The sequence below is a fragment of the Camelina sativa genome, chromosome 7, assembly GCF_030686135.1.
Source record: "Camelina sativa cultivar CO46 ecotype springtype chromosome 7, ASM3068613v1".
NCBI classification, from domain to species: Eukaryota; Viridiplantae; Streptophyta; class Magnoliopsida; order Brassicales; family Brassicaceae; genus Camelina; species Camelina sativa.
The window spans coordinates 33,681,253-33,696,959 of record NC_141886.1 but is presented as its reverse complement, the minus strand read 5'-3'; the positions used below and the strand labels follow the sequence as shown (position 1 = coordinate 33,696,959).

General features: G+C 35.6%; 5 protein-coding genes across 6 annotated transcripts in view; 4 read left to right on the top strand and 1 right to left on the bottom strand.

Annotated features, from left to right (window-relative positions):
- Window positions 1-15,707, top strand: part of LOC104703887 (uncharacterized) — a 78,046-nt gene that overhangs the window by 38,158 nt on the left and 24,181 nt on the right. The gene's annotated exons all lie outside the window — the stretch shown is intronic.
- Window positions 2,979-4,830, top strand: LOC104703897 (uncharacterized). The gene is made up of 2 exons (XM_010419988.2): window positions 2,979-4,467; window positions 4,584-4,830. Exons 1-2 carry the CDS (start codon window positions 3,316-3,318, stop codon window positions 4,605-4,607), a joined length of 1,176 nt encoding a protein of 391 aa, XP_010418290.1. The 5' UTR covers window positions 2,979-3,315; the 3' UTR covers window positions 4,608-4,830.
- On the top strand, window positions 7,383-11,213 carry LOC147941991 (uncharacterized). 2 transcript variants are annotated; one of them, XM_087457634.1, is made up of 3 exons: window positions 7,399-10,656; window positions 10,697-10,765; window positions 10,968-11,213. In XM_087457634.1, the coding sequence occupies exons 1-2, from the start codon at window positions 7,456-7,458 to the stop codon at window positions 10,718-10,720; spliced, it is 3,225 nt and encodes a 1,074-aa protein (XP_087313760.1). In that variant the 5' UTR covers window positions 7,399-7,455; the 3' UTR covers window positions 10,721-10,765; window positions 10,968-11,213. The 2 variants fall into 2 exon arrangements, with proteins under 2 accessions (XP_087313758.1, XP_087313760.1); XM_087457632.1 differs by having other exon boundaries at window positions 7,383-10,765.
- On the top strand, window positions 11,395-13,912 carry LOC147941990 (uncharacterized). Its single transcript, XM_087457642.1, has 8 exons — window positions 11,395-11,796; window positions 11,976-12,035; window positions 12,150-12,232; window positions 12,399-12,463; window positions 12,542-12,575; window positions 12,683-12,753; window positions 12,851-12,970; window positions 13,254-13,912. The coding sequence occupies exons 1-7, from the start codon at window positions 11,490-11,492 to the stop codon at window positions 12,942-12,944; spliced, it is 714 nt and encodes a 237-aa protein (XP_087313768.1). The 5' UTR covers window positions 11,395-11,489; the 3' UTR covers window positions 12,945-12,970; window positions 13,254-13,912.
- LOC147941989 (uncharacterized) lies at window positions 13,049-14,267 on the bottom strand. Its single transcript, XM_087457643.1, has 2 exons — window positions 14,085-14,267; window positions 13,049-13,779 (listed from the first exon to the last, which is right to left on the bottom strand). The coding sequence occupies exons 1-2, from the start codon at window positions 14,142-14,144 to the stop codon at window positions 13,168-13,170; spliced, it is 672 nt and encodes a 223-aa protein (XP_087313769.1). The 5' UTR covers window positions 14,145-14,267; the 3' UTR covers window positions 13,049-13,167.

Genomic DNA, 15,707 nt, shown 5'->3' with positions numbered 1-15,707 from the left:
ATGTATAAACAATTTTTTCCATAGAAAAAATAAGTATTACATTTTTGATATTAAAAATAAAGATATTTTACATCATATCATCGCAATTAATCAAAAATTCCGACGTTAATTAAAGAAAAAACGAATTACTTTTGGATTTTGTCTGCAATATTGTTTTCAAAATATTAACGTTACTGACTTAATTAATACATTTATGACATAAAAATCAGTAAGTATTGAGTTAAAAATAATTTTTATAAAAATGCGTAGACGCCAAAACAAGAAGTTAAAAAAGTTACGACCTAAAAAAAAGTTGTTGGAATTATTGATTTGGTATTTTCGTGGTAAGACAGAATTTCCTGTCGGCAAATGCTGACTTCTCACCAAATCTCTCTCTCTCTAATTATTTGAATACGTTTTTTTTTAATAGATTTAAAATTTATTTGATTTTGGTGTAAAAAGTTTTTTAAAAGTTAAAAAGAGAAAATTATAATGATATGGTAGAGGACAATCTCTCTTTTTATTTTTATTTTTTTTCAATACACGAGAATCTCGTCCTCTCCCAATGCTTCCTCATCATTATACAAAAAAAATTACAAACGAATCTACTTTATTCTTTTCTTTTTTTTTTTTCTTTTAAGATGGAGGAAGTTTGTAATTTTTTTGTATACTTGAATCGTTCATCTGGCTAAATTTCAACAGCTAATGAGAATTACTTAAAATAGGAATTGCTTCATATGATTATGATAAGTAGAAAAAATGTAAAACAATTGGCTACCAATATAATCAATCTCTCATTACAGGTTACATATCTATATAAGTTTTGTTTGGCATTGTAAATTGTTCACATGATCACTGTTCATCAGATTAAATAATGGCATACTATATACAGTTTCATTACTTCGATGATTACGCTAATGACCTTGACATGTGGCACAATTACTAGAGATCATTGCTCTCGTGTGTGAGTATATATTTACAAAGAGATTACTCATATTTTAACTTATATATAGTTAACTGTGGTTTTTCGTTTCTATACAATAACATAAGAGAAGTAATGAAGTATAAATGTATAATTAATGTAAATAAACGAGTACACGTGGTCGAGGGAGTAGCATGATAGTTTCCCAGCGTACGTATAAGAATACTGTAGGGAAAACGGCGTCGCAGAGCTGACAAGTGCGGTCAGAACTCAGAATGCTCTCTCTGAATGACGACACCTAGAATCTCAATTAATAGTTTAATACTGTTTTGCATTGTATATATATGTTTTGGAATGAGCCAGAGATGAGATAAATTAATTAATAGGTAACGCAATGAGTAGAGTTGTTCTCCCTATTTTTTTTTTTTTTTTTTTTTTTTTTGTAATATATGAACTGGGGTGTAGTGGTGATTTTTAATTGATGATACAGCTACAACAAAGGTTTTTTTTTTGTTTGTTGTTTAATTTAAATGTTGTTGATCGTGGTCTACGAGCTACAGTTCTAAAATTAGTCGAATGTTATTGATGAACTAATTAGAATAATTTTCATTTTTAAAAACTATTTAATATACTATATCAGGTTTGGAAAAAAAATAAAATTAGACAGATGTTTTTACGTATATAATATACAATCAGGTTTTCGTAGGAGTCCAAATTGTTACTCCATGTTTTAGACTTTTGATAATATATATTTTAAATTGTAGAAATAGAACTACATAATATATTTTTTGAAAAGAGAAACCATTATTACTTAAGAGGAAGTTGATATGAAATACATGATGATAAAAAGAGATTGTGTCTAGCTATTTTGAATTATGACTTTGAGTAATATTATAAACCTAGATTTTCTTATGGAGCATGTGATGAAATTATTTCCTCTAGGTTTTACGCAAATCATGAATCAACACTATAGGATATACATATAAAAAACACTACAGGATGAAGAATGTATTTTTAATAAAATAATTATAATCCCATTAACAACATCAAATTTGGTTTAATAAATCATCACAATTTTTTTCTTTTTTAATAACGAAGAGCTTATATTTCTTACACATACAAAGAAAAAACAAGAGTGACATATTTAGCTTACTTAGTTCAATATATAATTGTATAAACATATAGTAACTATGCATATATATAAAATTAAAAAAACGTGTTGTGAAGTTTCTGAGAATCTACTTTATTCCACAATTGATATGTTTATTATAAATCACGTTCATCACTTTTATGGAAGATTTTTCTAGTTTGACAATTAATACTGTATATGAATGAGTTCAAGACTTCAAGTTAGCTTTAAAAAAAGAGAGTTACTGCTCCACAAGGACATCAACCAATTGACACATGATTTTTCCACCCAACACATATTACTGTTTTCTAACCATAGTTTACCTGCGTTAGCACATCATGCATTCAGAAGACTTATAGAAAGAAAAGAAAAAAAAAAGGCACAGTAATAAACTGTCTAGAGTATGTAGAGTACTGTAGACTAATGACTATACAAGCAAGAGTTGGATATATATACATTTTATGAAACAATATCAGATAGTTGAATAATATGTTGACTATATATACAACCCTGTAGATCAGAAAAGCTAGCTTTCATATCTTCGTGAAAGCACAATTCACAAAGAGCGTTAATATTTATTTTGTAACAATTCAATCAAACCATATGTAGTGTAATACTACATAGATCAGATGATCAGAGTTATGGAAAAATATGCATGACAAAGAGGTTAAGAACAAACACTCACAAGGAGTATAAATCAGAAAATCTCAACTTCGTCTTCATAAAATCGCAAAGAGCATTAATTATGCTTCTGTTTCTGGTTTGTGAGATATGAAGAGGAATATCTCAAAAACTACTATTGTTGTGATGTTCTTTATTGGTTCATTTGGTTTCAATTGAACCGGTCACTGTGCTAATCCAACTGAACCGGTTACTGTGCCAATCCAATTGAACCGGTCGTCGTTTGCTCACTCTTTTAAGGGTTTACCACTCTACACGTTGACAGTTGACACACGCAGTGCGAATCGAAAATGTTGGCTAGGGTTTGTAGTAGATCGGAATCTTCTTTTGCTACTGCTGCAGCTGCTGTTTCTGCCAGATTGTTGTTCAGTACGAGCTTGGTTCATCATCGTCGCGGCGCTGCCAAGAAAAGTAGTAAGGTGCCTTCTTTGAGCGGAGGAACATTTGGAGTAGAGAGCTTGAAATTGAGAGGTGGGTCTCATTATATCAAAAGCTTAGACGATGCCATTGATTTGTTTGATGATATGGTTCGATCTGGCTCCTTGTATTCGATGGTTGTTGTAGCTTTGGTAGATGGGGTGATGCCGAGCAACTGCTACGTGATATGATCAAAAGAAGTGTCGACCCTGATGTTGTAACTTTCAATGCATTTGTCAAAGAAGGAAAGGTCTCTGAGGCTGAAGAATTATACAGTGAGATGCTTCGAAGGGATATATCTCCTGATACAATCACATATAATTCATTGATTGATGGATTTTGCAAGCATAGTCGTCTAGATGATGCGAAGCACATGCTTAATTTGATGGTTAGCAAGGGCTGCTCACCTAATATAATCACTATAAATACTCTCATAGATGGATGCTGTAGGGCTAAGAGGTTAGACGCTGGAATGAAACTCCTCCATGAGATGTCTAAAAGAGGCTTAGTTCCTGATACAGTTTCTTACAACACTCTTATTCACGGGTTTTGTCAAGTGGGGGATCTTAATGCTGCTCAAGACCTTTTCCAGGAGATGATTTCTCATGGTGTGTCCCCTGATATCGTGACTTGTGGCAGTTTGCTGGATGGTTTCTGCAATGATAGGAAAATAGATAAGGCATTGGAAATGTTTGAGGTTATGCAGAAGAGTAAGATGGATCTTAACACTGCTATATATAACATCATCATCCATGGAATGTGCAAAAGTAGTAAGGTAGACGAAGCATGGGATTTGTTCAATAGTCTCCCCCTCAATGGTGTGGAGCCTGATGTTCAAACGTATAATATAATGATCAGCTCATTTGTCAATGAAGGGAAATTTTCAAGGGCTGAAGAATTATATGCTGAGATGTTCCGAAAAGGTGTAGCCCTTAATACTTTCATCTATAACTCAATGGTTGATGGGTTATGCAAGCAGAACCGCCTAGATGAAGCCAGACAGATGTTTGATTCCATGGCTAGCAAAGGCTGCTCACCGAACTTAGTGACTTTTAATACACTCATTAATGGCTACTGTAAGGCAAGAAGGGTTGATGACGGATTGGAGCTTTTTTGCGAGATGTATCGAAGAGGAATAGTTGCTAACACAATTACTTACAGCACTTTGATTCATGGGTTTTGTCAAGTGGGTGATCTTAATGGCGCCCTTGACATTTTCCAGGAGATGGTTTCTAGTGGGGTGTGTCCTAATACCATTACTTTCCGCAGCATGCTGGCAGGCTTATGTAGTAAGGAAGAACTACAAAAGGCATTGGCAATGTTGGAGGATCTGCAGATGGTATGTCGTCTATTTACTTTCCTATATACAGCGACTAAGTCAAATGCCATTTCGCTTTTAAGATAGATATTCCATCTTAACTCTCTCTGATTAGCTTCGTGTTTGTTGCTTTGCAGGATCATCAATTGGAGGATGAATGAAAGAATTGGAAGAGTCAATGCCATTTCGCTTTTGTAATTCCATTTCTACACGTCTACTACTACTACAATCAAAATTAATATTTAAGGTTTTGCTTTTAGTTAACTCAGGAAGAAAAAATTAAAATCTCAAAAAGTAATATGATGTTTTGTGATGATGAACTTGATTCTTCGTTCAAGATATTTATGTATTCCATAATATTTATGATTCTGCTGTTGCAACAAATGCTGTATGAAGCCGAAAGAGAGGAGCTAATCCAACTAATCACTCTAGGTAAGGTTATAGAGAATTCTATTTTCTGATGACTTTTGAACATTCTGGAGAACTAAGTTTTTTAGTCATTAGAGCCAATGATCATCTGTATACACAATTCTCATATCAAATCTATTAATCACAGGATTCACAGCTAGTGTACATGAATCTGCTACTTCATGTAGTCTTGAATTTTTGTTGTGTATTGGTGAAAACCTATCTGTAGACATGGATGATAGAGTTCTGTTCTGTGGTTATTTGATTTGAGAAACATATTATTGAAGTTGATGTGCTCATATCTGTATTTGGTTTCTGGTAGACCATTGTTACACTTATGTTTGCTAGAAGCGTTAGTCTTGGAGGTCAGAGTGTGAACAAATGTGTGACTTTTAACTTTGCACTGTAGTCTTGGAGGTCAGGATCATGGTCCGTCCAGGTACTTTTATTTTCTCTTGTCATTCGTTGGTGTATTAATATCCGTTTTTCCTGTTTTTGATCCGTTGACGATAAGTAGGCCTGCCATATTTGCTGTTTTTGCGTGGATAATGTTTCAGTTCTCAGTGTGTAGATTTGTCGTTTGAATGTTCGATCAGATGTTGAAACTGCCATATTTGCTGTTTTTGCGTGGATAATGTTTCAGTTCTCAGTGTGTAGATTTGTCGTTTGAATGTTCGATCAGATGTTGAAACGAAACGGATGATGTTTTTTTATGGCATTGCTTATGTTATGTTCTTATATGTGCAGTGTCGATTTTCACTTTAGATTTATGGGTTTCTGTTGGCTATATCAATCATAAAAGTCTGGTAAACGCTTGGAAATTTTGGTATCTTTTATTCAGTCTCCAGACATAGATTTTTTTATGTACCCGGTTCTTTATTTGCTCTTCTTACTTTGGTAATGGTTGAATCTTTTCTAAAACCTGATAAGTTTTATAATGATTCTGTTTTTGAGGATCTCTACAGAAAAAGAGATTGATAAAGAGTACTTTTTTTTTTTGATAAAAGATTACTTGAGCTGATGATGTCAGTAGTTAGTAGAGCAATCAAAATGATCAGTAGTGGCTTGAACTTGGAAGGTCGAATCAAGTTGTGAGCATTGTGATGGTGGAAAATGTTAGTTGGAGACGGCTTGATGAAAGTAAGCATGCTTTAGATTGTTTGGTTGATGTCTTTGATTAGAGAAGTTACCGGTCATGCCTATGTTTGATGATGAAGATGGTATTTTTCTGTTTCCACACTTGTAAATGCGTGCTTGGAGGAAGACATGCTGGAAGGATTTTCAACTTAGGGGGCGCAACGATTGGGATTTTCACCAAAACTATCCACCTCCACCTCCTGTGTCATAATTTTGATTTCTTTATTATCCGATTGCATTCCTATATGGTATTAGAACAGCTCTATTTTTTTTAATCTAGGTACCATCCGTGAAAGTAACACATTATTATGTCGTAATGAAGGTATGATGGAAGTACAAATTATCTTTCCAGGGGTCAAAGATAATAAGCATGGATCAAAGGATGGGAAACTTTGGTTAATGGGGTCGATAAAGAGATATTTAGCCACTTTATCTGTTTGTGTTGTAACTTTAGAAAAAATTGATTCTTCATGCAGAACCGGCATTTGTAAAAAGAGATATATAACACATCTAACTCCCCTACCCTTCATGCAGAACCGGCATTGGGTCCGTATATGCCGCTGATGATTTCATCATGGAGGGAGAGTCAGTGAGGCATGTATGTATTTGGATCGGTGTTCAAACGATTGACCGTCACTGGTCCATTACAAATGACCACTACGGTTCATTTTTTTCAAGTGTTGAATTCAATGAATCAGAAGAAATAACAGCAAAGTTGTGAATCGATTAGGGAGAGAATATTTTACAGGTCCAAAAAAAACTTTGTAAACATTTTCTATGAGGATCACATGTATAGTAAATATTTTAACATTTATGAATGAATATATTTGTATATTTATAAAAAAAAATATTTTGTTGTCTTAAAAGAAAAAAAAACTTCATTCGAAGGTGCGGCAAGAACGATTAAGTGATTTCTTATGTGTAGAATATAATAATACTTAAAAGGCCAGGGCAAACGGTTCAAACCGAAAGAACCGAAAAGTGAATAGCTAGAAAAACCAGTTTAGAAAATAAAAACCAGTTTAGAAAATAATTTTTCCTACCTAAAACATGGCTTATCTTATAGAAATTTTATGATTTATAATATAATTTAAATTTATGTAGAATAGAGCTTGAAATATAGATGATTTTCTTTTATGATTTAATAGGAAAAAAATAACAACTATATATAAGTGAATTAATTAAAACTCTAAACAATGGAAACCATTGCATTTAGTACAAAACTGGGAACCAATTTATAAACTAATAAAAGGTCCATCACAAACCAATTTTTTTAAAAAGTTTGATTTATTTTTAAAGGGAGACCCAATAGAAGTGCTCTAACTTTATTGGTTCAATTAGTTTCAATTGAACCGGTCACTATGCCAATCCAATTGAGCCGGTCGTCGTTCGCTCACACTTAACACAACTCGTTTGCACATTTGTTAAAGTTTATAGAGAGAACGAAATCAAGGCGAATCGAAAATGTTGGCTAGGGTTTGTAGTAGATCGAAATCTTCTGCTACTGTTTCTGCGAGATGGTTTTGTACGAGGTTGGGTAACCGTCGCGGCGCCGCCAAGAAAAGTAGTAAGGTTGAGAAGAGTAAGCCTTCTTTGAGCGGAGGAACGTTTGGAGGAGAGAGTTTGAAATTGAGGACAGGGTCTCATTATATCAAAAGCTTAGATGATGCCATTGATCTGTTCGATTACATGGTTCGATCTGGCCCCTTGTATTCGGAAATTGATTTCAATAAAGTAATTGGTGTGGTCGTGAAGATGGAACGGCCCGATGTTGCGATTTCTCTCTATCAGAAGATGGGAATGCGGCGGATTCCAGTTGATATATACAGCTTTTCTATTCTGATGAAATGTTTCTGTGACTGTCACAAGTTGTCATTTGCTTTGTCTACGTTTGGAAAGATCACTAAACTTGGTTTCCATCCCAATGTTGTTACGTTTAACACGCTGCTCCACGGGTTATGTCTCCAAGATAGGCTCTCTGAAGCCTTGGCTTTATTTGATCATATGGTTGAAACTGGACTAACAACACCCAATGTCGTGACCTTCAGCACACTCATGAACGGTCTTTGTATGGAGGGTCGAGTTCTCGAAGCAACGGCTCTGCTTGATCGGATGGTTGAAGAAGGTCATCAACCTAACGAGGTCACTTACGGAACAGTTGTAAACGGATTGTGTAAGATTGGTGACACTGAATCTGCCTTGAATCTTCTTAGGAAGATGGATGAACGCCACATCAAACCCGATGTTGTAATTTATACTGCCATCATTGATCGCCTTTGCAAAGACGGACATCATAGCCATGCTCAAAATCTTTTCACTGAAATGCATGAGAAAGGAATTTTTCCAGATGTTTATACCTACAACTGTATGATCGACGGGTTTTGTAGCTTTGGTAGATGGGGTGATGCTGAAAAATTGTTGCGTGATATGATTGAAAGGCAAATCAATCCTCAACTTGTAACTTTCAATGCATTGATCAATGCATCTGTCAAAGAAGGGAAGTTCACTGAGGCCGAAGAGTTATATGAGGAGATGCTCCGTAGGGATATAATTCCTGATACGGTCACCTATAGTTCAATCATCGATGGGCTTTGCAAGCGTAACCGTCTAGATGATGCCAAGCGCATGTTTGATTTGATGGCAACCAAGGGCTGCTCTCCAAACGTAGTCACTTATACTACCCTTATTAATGGCTATTGTAAGGCTAAAAGGGTTGACGATGGAGTGGAGATTTTCTACTTGATGCATCAAAGAGGAATAGTTGCTAATACAGTTACTTATAATAGTTTAATTCATGGGTTTTGTCAAATGGGTGATCTTAGCGGTGCCCTAAACATTTTCGAGGAAATGATTTCTAATGGTGTGGATGAAACTGGATTAACAACACCCAATGTCGTGACCTTCAACACACTCATGAACGGTCTTTGTATGGAGGGTCGAATGCTCGAAGCAACGGCTCTGCTTGATCGGATGGTTGAAGAAGGTCATCAACCTAACGAGGTCACTTACGGAACAGTTGTAAATGGAATGTGTAAGATTGGTGACACTGAATCTGCCTTGAATCTGCTTAGGAAGATGGATGAACGCCACATCAAAGCTGATGTTGTAATCTATACTGCCATCATCGATCGCCTTTGCAAAGACGGACATCATAGCGATGCTCAAAATCTTTTCACTGAAATGCATGAGAAAGGAATTTTTCCCAATGTTTATACCTACAACTGTATGATCGACGGGTTTTGTAGCTTTGGTAGATGGGGTGATGCTGAAAAATTGTTGCGTGATATGATCAAAAGAAGTGTCGACCCGGATATTGTAACTTTCAATGCATTGATCAATGCATTTTTCAAAGAAGGAAAGGTCACTGAGGCTGAAGAATTATACAGTGAGATGCTTCGAAGGGATTTATCTCCTGATACAATCACATATAATTCATTGATTGATGGATTTTTCAAAGAAGGAAAGGTCTCTGAGGCTGAAGAATTATACAGTGAGATGCTTCGAAGGGATATATCTCCTGATACAATCACATATAATTCATTGATTGATGGATTTTGCAAGCATAGTCGTCTAGATGATGCGAAGCACATGCTTAATTTGATGGTTAGCAAGGGCTGCTCACCTAATATAATCACTATAAATACTCTCATAGATGGATGCTGTAGGGCTAAGAGGTTAGACGCTGGAATGAAACTCCTCCATGAGATGTCTAAAAGAGGCTTAGTTCCTGATACAGTTTCTTACAACACTCTTATTCACGGGTTTTGTCAAGTGGGGGATCTTAATGCTGCTCAAGACCTTTTCCAGGAGATGATTTCTCATGGTGTGTCCCCTGATATCGTGACTTGTGGCAGTTTGCTGGATGGTTTCTGCAATGATAGGAAAATAGATAAGGCATTGGAAATGTTTGAGGTTATGCAGAAGAGTAAGATGGATCTTAACACTGCTATATATAACATCATCATCCATGGAATGTGCAAAAGTAGTAAGGTAGACGAAGCATGGGATTTGTTCAATAGTCTCCCCCTCAATGGTGTGGAGCCTGATGTTCAAACGTATAATATAATGATCAGCTCATTTGTCAATGAAGGGAAATTTTCAAGGGCTGAAGAATTATATGCTGAGATGTTCCGAAAAGGTGTAGCCCTTAATACTTTCATCTATAACTCAATGGTTGATGGGTTATGCAAGCAGAACCGCCTAGATGAAGCCAGACAGATGTTTGATTCCATGGCTAGCAAAGGCTGCTCACCGAACTTAGTGACTTTTAATACACTCATTAATGGCTACTGTAAGGCAAGAAGGGTTGATGACGGATTGGAGCTTTTTTGCGAGATGTATCGAAGAGGAATAGTTGCTAACACAATTACTTACAGCACTTTGATTCATGGGTTTTGTCAAGTGGGTGATCTTAATGGCGCCCTTGACATTTTCCAGGAGATGGTTTCTAGTGGTGTATGTCCTAATACCATTACTTACAGCACTTTGATTCATGGATTTTGTCAAGTGGGTGATCTTAATGGCGCCCTTGACATTTTCCAGGAGATGGTTTCTAGTGGTGTGTGTCCTGATACCATTACTTACAGCACTTTGATTCATGGGTTTTGTCAAGTGGGTGATCTTAATGGCGCCCTTGACATTTTCCAGGAGATGGTTTCTAGTGGTGTGTGTCCTAATACCATTACTTTCCACGGTATGCTGACAGGTTTATTTAGTAAGGAGGAACTAAAAAAAGCAAAGGCAATGTTGGAGGATCTGCAAAAGAGTGTGCCTGGTATGGTCATCTACTCATTTTTTTATCCAGTCTATTTATTTTCCTTCTGGGTTTTAGAGGCGAATGTATATATATACAGCTTTTGCTGCTGTAACATCTTGAGAAGTTTGCAACTGATGCATGTAAATAAGTCAAATTTAAGATAGAGATTCCAAATTGACCCTCTCTGATTAGCTTGGTGTGTTTGCTTTGCACTTTGCAGGATCATTAATTGAAGGATGAACGAAAGAATTGGAAGATTCAATGCCATCTTCTGTAATTCCACATTTCTACACGTCTACTAGCTTGTGCAATTGAAATTTCTGCTTTTAATTAGTTCAGGAAAAGAAAACGAAATGTCAAAGAGTAATGTGATGTTCTGTAATGATGAACTCGATTGTTCATTCATAATCCTGCATTTATGTTCATTCACTGACTCAATTGGTCAGTTCCATTCCATCCTCAAAAATAGTTTCAGGGTTCTACACTGGTCGATCAAACCGTATCAATTAACCAAGTCAATTCATAATCGCGTCGATGCGAACCGGGAAATCACGTTTGAATTTCGATTTGGACCGGATTTTACAAAGAGATAACCACAAAAAAACTTCGGTTTTTATTAACCGTAAAACTGAACCGGACATTGGGAGCCACGCAAAATTAGGGTCGCCTTCTTCTTCTTCATTCTTCTCGACATCGTCAATTTGTCATCGGAAGAATCTTTAAGTACCGAGAAAGTGAAAAAATGGCGGCAGTCAGAACGATGACGAACATGATTCTACGCGAGTTCATCCATCATCCACTTTTCCTTCACTCTTCATCGAAATCGTGTCAATCCCTTTTGCCATGTCTCCGTCTCACTCCCCGAATTGTTCCAATCCACTCTATTTCCCGATTCGGGTCCATCCGTTGTGCGGCGTCGTCGACCTCCGGTGGAAGCGGTGGTGATCGGAAAGTTTCTTCACGGTTGTCACAGGTTCAACAGATGCTTCATGAAGCAGAGGAAAGAGCTAATTCCGCTGGCAATGAACCTACTCCTCAAATCACTCTAGGTTAAAGCTTTTCTTTATCCATTATAGATCCAATGATTCATCTGTATGCATTAAACTCAAATTCAATTACTTTATCTGACTGCAACAAGAAAGGGAAGGTTCAAATTTGTAGTAGCTTGGCGAAAAGCTAATTGGTTTATGTTTTGTTGAGAAGTTTGATGTGTATCTTTGTTTTGCAGACCATGTTTCACTTAACTTTGCTAGAAGCGGTGGTCCTGGAGGCCAGAATGTGAACAAATGTGTGTGACCTTTCTTCTCACAAGTCTTTTTACAGTTCTTTGCATTGTGGTTTTAGGATTACTTGGTTTGGATGTATCAATGCTTATGATTTTACTTCTTGTGTTCATTTTCAGTGAATACCAAAGTTGATATGCGCTTCAATGTTAAAAACGCAACCTGGCTAAGTGACAGGATCAGACAGAAAATCTTGCTGACGGTTTGTTCTTATCTCTATCGTGTTTTATGGAGAAAGTACAGATAATTGTGTAGATTGGTATTTGGATCTTATCTTGTAGGGGTCTCAAAATATACAAGTAGAATAGAGTCTTTAAGCTTTACGTTTCTATGCGTCTGTGTAAATAGCTTTTGTTGTTTCTGAACAGGAGAAGAATCGGATTAACAAGGACGGTGAACTTGTGATTTCTTCAACCAAAACCAGAACGCAGAAGTCAGTAACCTAACAATCTTCTCTTTCCTATTCCATTTTCAAGAAATTTTCCCTTTCTGACTGTATGTTTCTCTGCAGAGGCAACATTGACGATGCACTTGAAAAACTACAGGTAATACAATACCAACCGACTCTATTAAAATAGTGGGGGTGTTGGTCATGGTGTGTTTTGTTTTGTATAAAGCTGAGATGTTTTGGTTTAATCATATAACTGAACAGGCGATAATTGATGCGGCTTCATATGTTCCACCTCCACCATCAGAAGAACAGAAGAAGAAAATTGTGAAGATGTCAGTTTTCAACCTAAACCAAATCCTCTTTTTGTTATAATTCCATCTTTTTCACTCAATCCTCGAATCTTGAAACTTTAAATTCTAACATTTTCAGGGCTGCGAAAGCTGACAACAAACGACTTAAAAGCAAGAAAGTTCTATCGGACAAGAAATCTGCCAGAAGAAGCCGTGGTAGTTACGATGATTAAACTTAAAACCATACAATATGGACCAGGTTGGCTCTAAAGCTTTTTAACTTAGATGATTATGTCATTTTCTTGGAATTTAATGTAACTCGAGAACAATCAAAATCTTCCAATAAGAATTGCAGTATATTGGATTTTTATGTACAAACCACACTCTTTTACAAATGATGAACACAAAAAGTATCAAACGTTACACTCCACACCTCTTTTTTTTTTTTTTTTTTTTTTACTTTCGAATAACATGTTCTTCTCCTGATCTTTGATCAATATGCTTGATCCATTTTCTTTTATTGTTGTTATCACTCTTACCAGAGCTTCTTGCTGCGGCAACATGAGCGATTTCTAGACCACCGGAAACCGGAAGCGTAACCGTTCTCACAACTTTCCGGTCACTAAACGCTTTAGTCCAACTGAAACACGAAGTGCTTCTTCGGTAACCGCTTCTGCAGACCACTACCGCTCCTCTGCTTCCGAACGCAGCGTTTCTCAATACGTTTGCTGCGAAATCCTTCTGATCCCAGTCAACTACCAAGAAATCAATCGCTTGTAGCATCTGCATCGTGTGCTCCAACTCTTCTTCTTCCTCGTTCATAATGATCGTCTCCGGCAACTTTGAGCAAGACTGTTCTGTCATGGCTTGAAGATAAGCAGTTTGTGATCTTGCGTTTGGTACAATACAAGTGTGTCTTGCGTTTGTGTGTTGACTCGCTACGTTTAAGCCGACGCTTATGGCTATGGTTTCTCCTTCTGACCATGTTTCCACAATTAGAGTCGCGTTCCATCCCGCCGCCATGGCTGCCACTAGCTCCGCTGCTCCCGGTGTTCCAAGATTCTCACACTACACAAAAAAAAAAAAAAAAAAAAAATCAAAACAACGTAAAACGTGTAAAGATCAAAACTCAAATTCCTTATGTCTCGAAAATCTCAAACTATAAAGACGTGCAAAGATCGATCAAACATTTCGTCTTCAATTCTCAGATGGTACACAAAAAAAGTTGTCAAACTTAGACAATTGGGTTATTGAGAAATGTCCTAAAAAATGGAAAGAAGCTATAACTTCGTGAAACAGGTAAAGATTTTTCTTTCTTTTTCGAAAACTTTACAGAAATCAAAAACGGAATAATATATATATGATGAACTTACCGATTTAACAGTGTCGATGTAAGCCTTTGATGCAGTTTCTGGTGACCAAATCAATTTCATCTTCTTTTCTTGTTCTTTGTTTTGTTTTGTTTTCTAACGTCTTCGTTGGGTCAGAGTCTAGCGTAAAACCTCCAAACGATGTTTCTGCTTTTATAAACAACAACATGAGATGAGAACAGACATACGAAAAGTCTTGCGTTTAGATATTTTTTATTCTTTTTTTAGGGGGCAAAAGTGTTTGCGCGTAACAGTCGTCGACATTACCCCTTATACTTTTGGGTTTTTTTCGTTTTGGCACATATATTATTATGGAAACTTAGCACTTACCGCAAATAAAAACCAACTTTTCCAAAGAAAGAAAAAAACAAAACCAACTCATGGTGATATAATATGGTTTATTTTGAGATAAAGATTTGAGTATTTCATTGTGGTTTAACGATGATAACAGTGGAAAGACTCGAACGTTACTACTCCTTATAATTATATGAGTTAGACTAACCATTAGACCACCATGAATTTTTTATATTACAATCTAAATGAATTTCCACAATAGTTTGTAATTGATGATGGTTAATATACTGTTTCATGTTTTTTATATTTGAAAATGTGATGATATTTATTATTTTAAATATCCATCGTGATTTTACATTTCTTGTATATTTGGAAAATAAAAATGCTCATAAACATGTCAAACATACATGAAAAGCGGCAACTAAAAACTTTTGTTCCTTATGAATAAATAGATATCCAAAAACATAATCCAACTAAAAATCTGAAATTGCTTTATAAACGCAAGTAATAAATATATTAATAGATATACAACTTATCAAGCAAAACTTTATTTTGACTCGTAGTAAATGTTAAGTAGAACACAAAATAATTGACACGGAATGGAAGATAAGATAAGGGTTTGAATCTATAAAACACAATAAAACGAGGGATCCATAACTAATTTATCCCAAAGATGATTTATTCTATGTTTCTTTTTCTTAAAGATATATGTTGGCTTTGTTAGATCGTTGACATTAACTTTATATGTCCAGGAGAATCCGACGTGTGAGAGTTTTGGATTTGGATTATAACGAGATTAAACTACTTAATATTTTTAATTAGTAAGTCCGAACCGGCTTAACTATATATTATATTTAACAAACAACATTATATATGAAAATGTCCATTGTTTTGGTACAAATAGAGATACTAACTATCCTTGATTGAATTGACTCGGTACTATGTATATTAGTATTTATAGAATATATTCCACGTACTAAACAGGTTGTTGGTGATTATTCTTCTTAACTTTTTTTTCTTATATAAGTTAGATGTTAGTTAGTTGAATTAAGTTAATGATATTTCCACCACCCACGTCCTTTGTTAAAACCAAAATCAGACCGATTCTTCCGTTGATGGTTTTAGTCTTTTAGACATATTTTGGATTTGGTCGGCAACTAGTTTTGGACATTTATATGCTAAAAGAATAAGTTGTTTTGAAGAAAAAGAAGAGAATCAATAAAGTTGATTGTATTCATACACAACGTATAAAACATGTGTATAAGCATTTAAGTTTTGATAAGTGAAAAAAAAAAGGTGTGGTAAGGTAATTAATACTCAAATTCGAATACT